Source organism: Echinops telfairi, unplaced genomic scaffold (genome assembly GCF_000313985.2).
Source record: "Echinops telfairi isolate 266 unplaced genomic scaffold, ASM31398v2 ScPeMD7_7469;HRSCAF=8507_1, whole genome shotgun sequence".
Taxonomy (NCBI): Eukaryota; Metazoa; Chordata; class Mammalia; order Afrosoricida; family Tenrecidae; genus Echinops; species Echinops telfairi.
In genome coordinates this window covers 11,788,948-11,801,384 of record NW_022111373.1, presented here as the reverse complement: position 1 = coordinate 11,801,384, position 12,437 = coordinate 11,788,948, and the positions used below count along the sequence as shown (strand labels likewise).

The window sequence follows — 12,437 nt, the reverse complement described above, 5'->3', positions numbered from 1 at the left end:
CCCCCCCCCGAGTTCTCGCCCCACAGCATCATCCATGTTGGAAACTGGTCTAGGACAAGGCCATTAAATTCGTAATGTTGGTTTTGCTTTTTCACAGCAGTGGAATTTGTAGAGTACTTTCCACTTACTGTGTATGATTCTTCACTTTGCTGCTAGACTCATGTGTGCATCCAGCAAACGGCTCTGGAGCTAGTCGGCCGCGGGATTGAGGTTCATATTGTTGCTGATGCCACCTCATCAAGAAGCATGATGGATCGGATGTTTGCTCTTGAGGTAACTGACCGGCCTTAAAGTAAATCATTTAAGTTTACCTAATAAATTTAAAGAACATTTCTTGCTTTTCAGCAATAGCAGGTTTACTTCTTTAATTTGTGCTTAGGTTGACCATACATGACTCATTAATTTCCAGAATGGTATCCGAGTTTAATTCTTGCACTCTCTTTTGAATTAGTAAAGCCTCAAAACCTCCTATACATCTTATTTTATAACTTCCCTGTAGTTTTATTCATGAACTATAACAGTATTCTAAGAGGCCTAGAGTTAAATAGTTCAAAAAAAAAAACTTACTGCCACGGGTTCGATGCTGACTCCTAGTGATGCCATAGAACAGGATAGGACTGCCCTGTGAGTTTCTGAGGCTGTATAACTGTTTATGGGAGTCAGCAGTCTCGTCATTCTCACAATGAATGGCTAGTGGTTTCCAACTGCCGACTGTGCAGATCGCAGCCCAACTCATAACCACTATGCTACCTGGCCTCCTAAGAGAATTTCAGATTAAAAACTGAGTTCCTTAACTGTTCTGTTTTTAATAACAATGGGAAATATAGATTGTCTTCCATTTAGCCTGCATGTTCCTTTGGTCATAAGGTAGAGCAAGGCTCAAACTCAAAAACTCACTGTCATGGAGTCGACGCTGACTCACAGCGAGTCTGGAAAAAGAAGCAGAGTGAAGACCGGTAGGAGCAGGGCTGATGGGGAAGGCAGTTGAAGTTCTGTTGGTCTTCCCTTCTCTGGTATTTCTGAAGCAGTGAATCCTATTATTGGATTATAGGTAGAAATCGTTTTACTATTTTTAAAACCTATTGCCAAATCCATTAGAAGTATTGACACCTTCCTAGTAGCTAGCTACTAAGTAAAGTATTGCTACTTCCAATCTCTGCAAAGGTTTTTAACCCATTCTAAAGGAAGGGCGTTAGTTCAACAGCTCCACTTGGTGAGTTTCTCTAGCAGCCTGATTTTAAACACTTCCCATGGCAGGTCCTCACTCTCTCAGCAAGCGGATCTGTTGTCCTTCAGATAACCTTAATTGTAACGCAGAGCTCCAGAACTTAAAGTATTTCCAAGGATGTAAAAGAAGCTAAAAACATATGCACAAAATAATTGCCTTTCTTGCTTATAAAGAAATGTCAAGGATGTTTTTTCTGCATTCATATAATTTATTAGACCTGTCTTTTAGTGTGACAGTCATCACAGAAAATTTCGATTACTGGTAATTCTATCTTTCCACAAGACTCGGAGAAAGCAAAGGCAGCTGCTTCCCATCGGTAGCTCATCTTTTGAGAGGCAGTGTATAATCTCAGTGATTCGGATGGCAGGTTCATGCATTCGTGTCCTTGAACAAGCGACCTAACCTTCCACTTCAGATTAGTCTTTGTTGAAATGGAAATCAAACTCGCCGTCATAGGGTTGTTGTGAGGACTAAATGAGAATACTACAGAACACACTAAACACTTAACTTATTAGTTAGAAACTTTGAAAGAAATAATTCTTGTCTTCACGAATATAGTCTTAACAGGAATATGAAAGCCTTCTTCTAAGAGTCCCTTGGGACTCACCAAATCAGACTCACTGCCAGGGAGTCAACTCAGACTCCCGGCACCTCTAGGACAGGGTACCACTGCCCTGGGGGTCTCGAGACTATTAGTCTTTATGGGAGTGAGTGTCTCATCTTTCTCCGCCACTGCTGCTGGTGGGTTCAAAGGACTGACCGAGGGTGAGTGGTCCACCATGCATAACCCACTATGCCACCAGGGCTTTACACCTGAGAGATCTGGGGAAGGGAGGGATCAACTCTCTGGGCATATTTTGAGGGGCCTCTCCAGTGACCCACACAGGGGAGCGGTGAGACTTTCTGCTTCTCTGAGATTTACAGCTTCAGAAGCCCACAGGAGAGTTCTGCATCCTGTAGAGTCACCGTGAGTCCAGACCCACTTGGCAATGAGCTTGGGTTTTCCATCACTTCTGTGTGTTTGTTTAGGACAGTAACCAGCTGAAACCCTGATGGCATAGTGGGTTAGGAATTGAGCTGCTAACCGAGATGTTACCAGTCCTGACCCATCGCCTGTTCCTCACTCCTAAGACGAAAGATGGGGCGTTTTGTCCCCGTAAAGATTTGCAGCCTCAGAGACCCAAAGGAGCCGTTCTTCTCGGTGCTTTGGTAGCTAGGAGGGGGAATTGGCTCGATGGCAGTGAGTGTGGTTTGGTTTGGTTTGGTTTGGTTTGGTTTGGTTTGGAGAGCAACCAGCATTTCCTTTGGAAAGGAAAACTAAATAAATAAAAAGAATTATAGATTAGGTCAAGTGGTAGTAAGAGAAACTTGCCAAATTATTCTTTCCCCTCTTATTTATTTTTTTTAAAGGTGATTAGAACGTCCTGACTTAAAATATTGAGAACAGCATTCCATTTTCTCTTTGATTCCATGATGGAAATTTAAACAGCAATGCAGCCACCACTTCTTCGTTTTTTTCTGTTCAGAACACAATCCAAGATTATTCCTTGGACTGACCTGGCCTACTAAGATTGCTGCATTGTCAGATTTATTGTTCTCATCATCGGAACTGTTGCTGCGCCAGGGTCTATGGTGTGTGCTTTTTTCAACAACTTTTGAGCGTCTACCACGTGCCGGGCATTCTTTGTTTCAACTAGCAATTGTAGAGGAAATGAAGAAAGAAAAGAATAAAACTCTCTCTTGATGCCCTTGTGCTTCTGGGGAGTTCGTAGTACTTCTTGGAGATTCCTTAGGCTTGCTGTTTTTCCTTCCTGGCCCTCTGGCTTGGTGCTCTTCCACGTGTGGGTTGAAGGTCAGAGCACGCTTTCCTCTGGCTTGGCCCAGTGCACTGGATGTGTGTGGTAATGGAACACCTCTGGAAGCCTGTTCAGATGTGTGCCCATGTGCCTTAAACAGGGTATTAGTTACTCCCTTTTCAGTCAGGAGAGCAAGGGCGGCGTTTAGGACCAACATATAGGCACTGTCCTCGCTTAGAGTGGTGGCAGGAATCTGCTCTGTTGTTCGGCCCCTCAGACTCTCCTCAAGCTGGTGCAGGTAGGCCGACGGGAAGGTCTAGGAGCCAGATCTCCTCGTTTGCATTTTTTGCTGAGCCATGCTTTTCTCTCACATGGGTTCTTGGCCACGTGATGTTGAAACCCAGTCCATATGGGCCACATTCCAATCTTGAAGCTAAGCAACCCTAAGCTTTCAGTTTGCCAAATGGATTTCTGGGGCAAGAGGAGACCACTGTGGCTTGATTCTCAGCATCTTTGAGGATTGTTAGTGTGGATAGGACCAGGCCCTGGTCAGAATAAGGCCGGGGAAAGTGGCCTTTTTACAATGGCTTCTTTCTTAAACATGGGAGCAATCTTTTCTCCTTCCTGCCTCCTAAGGAACTAGAAAAATTAGTGAGCTCTCAGGCTTGTTGACATCTGAGGAGATGATGAAGCGCTTTCACAGACATTTGGAGTCCATGATTCAGGTTCAGTATGGATCTTTGAAATCCGCTTATTCAACAAGGAGCAGTGAGGAGGAGGAGGGTAGGGCAAAAGCTGGAGGCTGCCTTTGATGTGCGTCTGTAGACTGGCTCTTCTGTGTCACCTAGATACAACGGGTCTCTAGATAGTCTTGTATAGATTCTTTTCCTCTGTCTGAAGAAGGCCCGCCACACACAGGCCCTTCAGAGTTGCTAAGCAGCCCTGGTGGTGGCAGAGTGTCTTACGTGGTCAGCGCCCTTCAAAAGATTGAAACGCCTTCACGACCTTCTCCTCTGAAGGCTGTAGGAAAGTCATGGGTGGTTCTCTCGTCATGTAGAGGTGCTGTGAGTCAATCAACTTGATAGCACATGCGGGTTTTGATATTACAGCCAGAAGTCAAGGAAACAGCAAGGAGCGAGGAACTAGGGCTTATAGATGTATTCCTAGAAGCCCAGAGATAAACGAGTCCTGGTGTTTGTCAGAACAGACGTGGCACTGGTATCCTTGCATTGTCCACTTCTCCCTTCCGTGTTTTGGGAGAAAAGATGCGGCTGTGTGCTCAACATGTAGTCTCAGAAACCCGAAGGAGCAGTTCTTCTTTGTCCGAGAGCCTCGCTGTGAGTTGGCATTGACCCGGCGGCAGTGGATCAAAGTGTCCCGCATGTTTAGGTATGTGGATCAGAACAACCAGCTATTGCTTCCTTGTTTCGTGGGGTTCTGTCAGTGGCACTGCACCTTTTCCTGACCTGGAGGTCATGCTCCATCCTGGTTTTCTGATAAGCTTCCTTCTACATCCTCGGGGGAAAGAACGAAGGGCCCGACCGTGTGAAGTGAGTAGGTTTGCACGTGTGCACCTATCTGATGGAAGATGTAGCACCAGTACCGAGACATGGTGATATCCTGGCCATCCCTGCGATTCTTTCTTTCAGAGGAAACGAACCCCATTTTTTGTCTGCAGCATCCTCCTTTTCCCTGGTTCTCTTGGTGGGTTATTTGTAGAATAAGTTTGAGACCTCCTCCCACCTCCCAGGTTCTTGCCGTGTATGTCAGGAGTATGAATACTTCCTTTCCCATCGCTGCTTTGCCCTGCTCCTTCCCCACCTGTCTCTGTCTTTTCCTTTTCCCCCCCTCCATCTTAAAATTCCTCTCCTCCTCTATGACGATTAGGGACCCCGAGGTGGCACACAGTGAGCTAAGCCATTGGGCCAGCTACCAGGTCGGTGGGTCCTTTCCACTAGCCACTCTGGGAGAACGACGTGACCGTGCGTGACCGTGCTGTTCCGAACAAGGTTTGCAGTCTCAGGAGGAAAGGGGAGCTGATAGCGCTGATGAGTATCTCACTCCGCTCGATGGGATTGAACAACAGCATTGGATGTGGACAGATAGATTGTGTGAGATCTGTCAATAAAACTTTTACAATATTAAAAACAACAACAAAAAGATTTGCCGCCTCCGAAGCAATGTGGAGCTGTGCTTTGTCTCACAGGGTCACTGCGAGTGACCTGATGGCAGTGGGTTGGGGTTTCTGATTTTGCTGGATTTATTTAGCAAGGGGTCTTTGATCCGCCATCGAATTTACCCAAACCATAAGTTTTGTATGCTGTTGGTTTTAAACTAGAGAAGCCCTGTTGATGTAGTGAGCGAGATACATGCTGGGCAGCTAACCACAAGGTCAGCAGTTTGATACCAGCAGCCACTCTACAGGAGAGAGATAAGCTTTCTACTCCCATAAAAAGGTACTGTCAGAACCTCACAGGGACAGTTCTACTCCATCCTCCCGGGTCCCGTAACTCAGAATGAACGTGATGGCAGTGAATCTGGTTTGGCAGGTATATTCATGTTAAAGTTTTAAGGGTGGTTCTCTTATTATCCAGGGACACATTTTTAAACCTCAAATGAGGCTGTTTTCTTCCACCCATGACGTCTAGGAAGAACACTCTTACCTCTAGGAAGGAATTGCACAGTGTGTGTCAGGCATTGGGGCAGGAAAAACAAAAAACCAGGAATGCTCATTTGAGTTCATTCGGTAGCTTTAATGCAGCTATATAGTCACAACTTATGAAATTGGATAACAGTAGACATTGATGGAAACAATCTCTATAGTTAATTAAACCTTCAAAGCATTCGTCCTCTTCTGATGTTTTTATTTATTAGTGGCTTAATAAATAACTCCTCAATACCAGGAATGGTAAGCATTCACACACAGCCCGATCTCATTTCTCAGTTACCCTTCTGAGGGGAGAAAGGTGGGAAAAAGCAACTTACAGGTATGTTAATAATAGGAACTGAAGCAAAGGACTTTAATGCATTCAGAAAGATAATGCATTCAAAAGGGAATGGTGGTGTGGAGCTGCAATGTGCAAAGCAGCAGTTAAGAAAGAGCAGCAATTAAAAGTGTCAACCTGTTCAGAGATCACACCCTTCCGTCCCGCACCTCACACTGCTGTCGTCTCTCGTTTCGATGACCCTCCCACCCCCAGCACCTCTCCGTCATTGTCTAGACGACCGCTTGTTTTCATTTTCAGTTCCTGTTTTAGCTGCTGGGGATAATCATAATAGGTTTGTAGTGTGGCTAATTTGAAATCCAACCCTGTCACTGAATTTCATAGTGTGGGCAGGGACTGCTGTAGTTTTATAATAAGGGTGAAAAAAAAAAACCACCTCACTAGGACAGGGTGAAACTGCCCCTGTCGGTTTCTGAGACTGTAGCTCTACAGGATCGAAAGCCCTGTCTTTAGCAGTTAGCAGTCCAGTGCATCACCACTACGCCGATAAATACTAATTACTGTGGCCCCCCGTACCTATACTGTTTTTAATAAAAGGCTGTTCTTTCTCACGCTCACGTCTTTCTTTGTCTTTTTTTCTTTGTAAGCGTCTTGCTCGAACTGGAATCATAGTTACCACAAGTGAGGCCGTTCTGCTGCAGCTGGTGGCTGACAAAGACCATCCGAAGTTCAAGGACGTCCAGAATCTAATTAAAGCCAGTGCTCCAGAGTCAGGTCTGCTCTCCAAAGTCTAGGGCGCCGGAAGGACTGATGGGCCCCTTACCATCGGGAAGAACGGGACTGGAAGCCCAGACGAGGCTGTCTCTTGAAGGCAAAACCTGGCGTGGTTGTTGCACCTCTTAGTAGAACTTACCCAGTTAGACCGTTCTGGTACCAACACTTAGTTACAAATGTCACAGGCTTCAGGTGCTGCTTTCTTTCTTGTTCTCATTAATGTGCTTTTTATTTATGAAAAAAAGCAATCAGTGGAGGTGCCCATTTCGTCTACATTTTCTATACATTCATCATGACATGCAACCAAAGTGTGCTCTTGTGGAATACTCTGACTTGTGTACGGTAAAGCAAAATAAAACGTTCCAATAATTGTTTGACTTCTGTCGCATTGTATGATGTATGTTATAAGGTTAATGTGGAACCATTGATATTACTTTTCAAAGTGATTAAAATAGAATTATTATATGAGCATTTAAAAACAGGATTCTGGACTGTCCTTCACAGTATTGTTGACTTTCTTATGGAGTGAGTTGATTTTTACCAAACCAAATTTTATTAACTAATTATATGTCTTCTTTGATTCTTCTGATTTTTGTATTCTAATCACCAATTCTGACGATGTCCTCTTCTTTAGCTGAATTATTTATGTAGACAGACCCATTGAGTCATTGCTTACTGTAATTTCGCAAATGGATGGAGTCACTGGCAGTGCCACGTAATTAGGGCTGGGCTTTTGTAACCTTTTTGACATGTAACATTAGCTGAGTATCTTATAACCATCTTGAATAATTCATGCACCCAATTTAGCAAAAAGAAAAAGGCTGAATAAAATGTCATTTTAAAATACCCGGATTCCACTTCCAATCATTTTCTCCACCCACCCTCCAGACGGTGCTCACGCCGAGGGCAGTGGTGACGCAGTCATGGCTGGCCTCCAGGCCTCCTCTTTATGGTCATCAAGTACTGGGAGGACTTGCAACTTTGGTTGATGCAGTGTGTGGAACATGGAGCCCTGTTGTCTTTTATATCAAAGTAAAGAAACAATATGTATTATGCAAATGAAATTATTTTATTCCCCACAAGATGGCTCTCTGAGTATGATTCCAGGGATTCCAATGTTTATTTAAAGGTAATAAAAGTTTTACAAGTGAAATCTCAACTCCTGGGAATTTTCGAAGAAGGAAAGCCCATGGTGGGAGGGTGACTGGGTTTTACTGGAGAACCTTCTTCACGAAGAGCAGCAGCGATGTTTGTTGCTCTTGTCAATGGCAACAAAGAGCTCCCTTGAGTTTTTCTTGTGGGCGTTTTGACTTTTTCATTTTTTTTCTCCGGGTAAATTTGTGCATCCAGAGAAATGATTACTTCACATTTTGTAAAAAATAGTTTTTAATAAATTTCGTCTAATGTTTCTCAACCTGTAAAACCCAAACCTCATTGCTGTCGGGCTGATTCCTGCTCCAGCCGACCCTGTAGCACCCTGTAGCACAAAGTCGACTTGCCCCATGGGGTTTCTGAGACGGTCGGCTTTTATGAGTGCGGACTATCACATCTTTTGCTCTTGGAGTGGCTGGTTGGGTTTGCAGCTGGGCTCACAGAGACAGATGTGTCTCCAGAGTGCCTGTGAATCAGAGTCATCCAGGGGTCATAGGAAAATGCAGATGCAGATTCTGTAGGTGTGTGGCGGGCTGGGATCCTGCATTTTCATCCCACTGCTCATTGATGTGAGAGCGGCTCCCACACGTGGGGTAGCAACACCACGACTTTCCTTGCCTGCACCCACACCGCTGCAGTGAAGTCTGCCACGTCAGAACCAAACTTAGTGGTTTAAAACAAAACATGTTTCTCCCATGACTTCTGGAGGTCTGATCATGCCAAGGTTTTATTACAGAAACATCAAATTGATGTTAATACATTAAATCTTGATATTAGACGTGTGTAATCTCATGTTGTTAAGTGCCATGGAGTCAGCTGATTCATAGCAAGCATAGGTACCACCAGCTGCTCTACTGCCCCGTCCTGTGCCATCCTCCCAATTGTGTTTGAGCACAATGATAGCCCTTGTGCCAGGGCCTGTCTTGTTGAGGGTCTTCCTTTTTTTGGCTGACCCCCTATGTTAGCAAGTACCAACCATCTCTTGTTCCAGGGACTTGGCTCTCATAATGTCAAAGCATGTGAGATGAAGTCTTGCTGCATTCTCTTTTAAGGAACATTCTGTTTGCACTTCTTCCAAGACAGATTTGTTGGTTCTGATAGTCCATGGCTCTTTCAATATTCTTGTTCTCCGGCCTTTCTTATTCATTGTCCAGCTTTTCCATGCATATGAGGAGACTGAAAATACCATGGTTTTGGTTAACTTCCCTTTAGTCTTCAAAATAACATCTTTGCTCCTTAACTCCTTAAAGAGAACAAAAAATCATACCATTGTGTGCTCACCTCCATGATACGATCACTGAAGACAAATGGGTGCATAAGCAAATGTGGCGAAGAAAGCTGATGGTGCCCAGCCATCGAAAGGTATAGCATCTGGGATCTTAAATGCTTGAAGGTAAACAAGCATCCAGAAGCAACAAAGCCCTCATGGAAGAAGCACACCAGCCTGTGTGATCACAGTGTTGAAGGGATCTGGTATAAGGCGTCATCAGAAAAAAAAATCTTACCAGAGTGAATCATGGGGCTAGTGCAGAGTGGAGACCCAAAGCCCATTTGTAGGCCACTGGAGATCCCCTTGCAGAGGGGTCTCAGGAAGGAGGCGAGCCAGTCGGTACGATGTAGCAACGATGAAAAATACAACTTTCCTCTAGTTCCTAAATGCTTCCTCCTCCCCCACTATCATGATCCAAATTCTACCTTGCAAGTCTGGCTAAACCAGAGGATGTACACTGATACAGATAGGAACCGGAAACACAGGGAATCCAGGGTGGATGATCCCTTGAGGACCAGTGGTGTGAGTGGCAATACTGGGAGCGTAGAGGGAGAGTGGGTTGGAAAGGGGGAAGCGATTACAAAGATCTACATGTGACCTTCTCCCTGGGGGACAGACAACAGAAAAGTGGGTGAAGGGAGACGTCGGACAGGACAGGATATGACAAAATAATAATTTATAAATTATCGAGGGCTCATGAGGGAAGAGGGAGCATGGAGGGAGGGGGGAAAAAATGAGGACCTGATAGCCGGGGCTTAAGTGGAAAGCAAATGTTTTGAGAATGATGAGGGCAATGAATGTACAAGTGTGCTTTACACAATTGGTGTATGTATGGATTGTGACGAGTTGTATGAGCCCCTAATAAAATGATTTAAAAAAAATTAACTTACTTGGATTTTAATTTCAAAGTTAAAAACAAGACTATGTAATTTAATAATCAGAAATTTTTTGCCCTGCCCCCCGAAATTAAAATTATATTTTCATAACAACAACAAAAAGAGGTCTTATGGAGCAGATTTGCCCAACGCAATACATCATTTGACTATTGACTGGTGCTTCTATGAGCACTGATTGTGGATGCGAGTAAAATGAAATCCTTGTCAGTTTCAGCCTTGTCCATATTTGTCATTATAGCTCTTGGCCCTGTTGTGAGGAGATTTTTTTTCCACATTGAGTTGCAATCCATACTGAAGTGTGCAGTCTGGTTTTCGTCAACACATGTTTGGGTCCTCTGCTTTCTGCAAGCAAGGCCGTGTCCCCCACATATTTCAGTGAGCTCTCCAGCAGTTCTGATGCCTTGTTCTTTATATAATCCAGCTTCTCAAAGGCCTGCTCAAAATACAGATTGAATAAGTGTAAGGAAAGAATATAACACACATCTTTCCTAACTTTAAGCCATTCAGCATTCCCTGTTCTGTTCTAACTACTACCTCTTGGTTCAGGTATCGCTTCAACATGAGCACAAGAAATGCTCTGGAATTTGTTGTCACCCACACAGTCCAATGCCTTTCCCTCACCAATAAAATACAGGTAAACACCTCTCTGATACCCGAGTCATCGGATAGGGAGATTCTTTTAAATGATGTAAAATTAAAAATCAAAACCAAAAACATTTTAAAAATACACATTCCTGTGCATTTGATTGAAAAAGAGACTGGGGGGGGGCGGGGCGGGAATCTTCAATTATTGGATGGTCAGTTAAGACCTTTGCAGAATCTTAGTCTAAAATTAAAAGGGATAAAGATGATAACTTGTTTCCACTAGGAAATCAAAACACTCTGCTACAACCATTAAAATATCCCATGTAGGTGGGAATAACAATAATAACACTTAAGTGGGAAACTTCCATTTTTAAAAGTTGATGTTTAGGTAAATAATACTTTAGAGCTTGATGGAATTTCAGTGATCGTGATCATGATTGCGATTAGCTCTAAAAATCTGAATGGGTTTGTTTTGCAGCTGGTGCCTAGTGAGGCCAGAGACAGATGTCCACGGTGACACAGGTACAGAAAGGCACAGGCAGGACAGCGAAGGTTCATTGACGCCCGTTCTGCACTTCCTTGTGTGGTCGGACTAAGGGTGGCCGGAAGGAGGAGGAGGACAGCCATGAGAATGCATAGGAAGGGCAACCCGCTGCCCGCAGTCAAGGAAGACTAATGGCAAACGGAGGGGACAGAGTGAAACTGCTCCAGAGGGCTTCTGAGGCTGCAGAGCTGTCAGGGGCACATCGCCTCCACTTTCCCCAGTGGAGGGTATTGGGTTTGAACCGTCGATCTGGCTCAACTCATCGGCCACAATGGCAGCAGGCTTCCATACTCTGGATTCCCCATCGTTGGGCTCACGCCATCGAGCCCCTTCTGACTCAGCCACCCTGTGCGACGAGACAGGGCTGCCTCTGCGGGTTTCTGAGACTGTAGCTGTAGGAGTGGAAAGCCTCCTCGTTCTCCCTGAGAGCGGTTGGTAATCTCAGACAATTGGGATACACTGCTGGCTAGCGATGAGCTTTTCCTCTTCATGGTCTTAGCCTCATTCCCCGCGACCCCAAGGCTTTTCTCTAAAAAATGTATTTCCTAACTAGCTGATAATGGGGACTGATCATTTCCATGGTCAAAGAACTGTAAACCGGTTGTTGCAGATCATTAAAATGACGAATGCATCCTCAGCCCTCTGTGGGGCCTTGTCACTGTTTAACCTTTGATTAAAATGATTTTTAAAAATCACTAGGATATAATGACATATTAACTACTTAGATATGATGGAAATGGCTTTTTAAAATAATTAGTACTGGCTTTTAGAATGCTAATTTCCGTGTTGCTTTTATTAATTTTCACTTGTGCTTAAACAACAGAGCATCTTATCAAGAAAAGATTGCAAAATTACCCATTGCATTTTAGACACAAGTGAAATGCAACATGTTGGTCAAGTAGAGTAATTAATTTCCATTAAAGAGAAATGTCCGGCACTATTCCCAATTGTGCATGTGCCCATCGTTTTCCCAAGTAAGCAGGCAAACATGAATCTGGTGCTGCTGGGAAGGGATTTCTTCATGATCCAGCATGTTCAATCCCCTGCTCAGAGCTGCATTTTTACCGAAGATATACTAAATACAACCTAAATTTTAAGATTCCCCATGGGATGTACCTGGGTGGGTAAGAATCACCTGATCATTCTGTTAAAATGCTCTGTGCAAAATCAGTTTAGCTTACCGTATATACTCATGTATAAGCCAAGTTTTTCAGCATATTTTTTATGCAGTTTTGTGGTAAAACTGT

General features: G+C 44.1%; 1 protein-coding gene across 1 annotated transcript in view; it reads left to right on the top strand.

Moving 5' to 3' along the window:
- The window catches only part of ISOC1 (isochorismatase domain containing 1), a 10,912-nt gene extending 3,323 nt beyond the window's left edge, over positions 1–7,589 (top strand). The window contains exons 3-4 of the mRNA XM_013004512.2: positions 157–273; positions 6,617–7,589. Of these exons, the coding sequence (XP_012859966.2) occupies positions 157–273; positions 6,617–6,763 (264 nt within the window). The 3' untranslated portion in view covers positions 6,764–7,589. The remainder of the gene's footprint in view (positions 1–156; positions 274–6,616) is intronic.
- Positions 7,590–12,437: the final 4,848 nt, after the last annotated feature.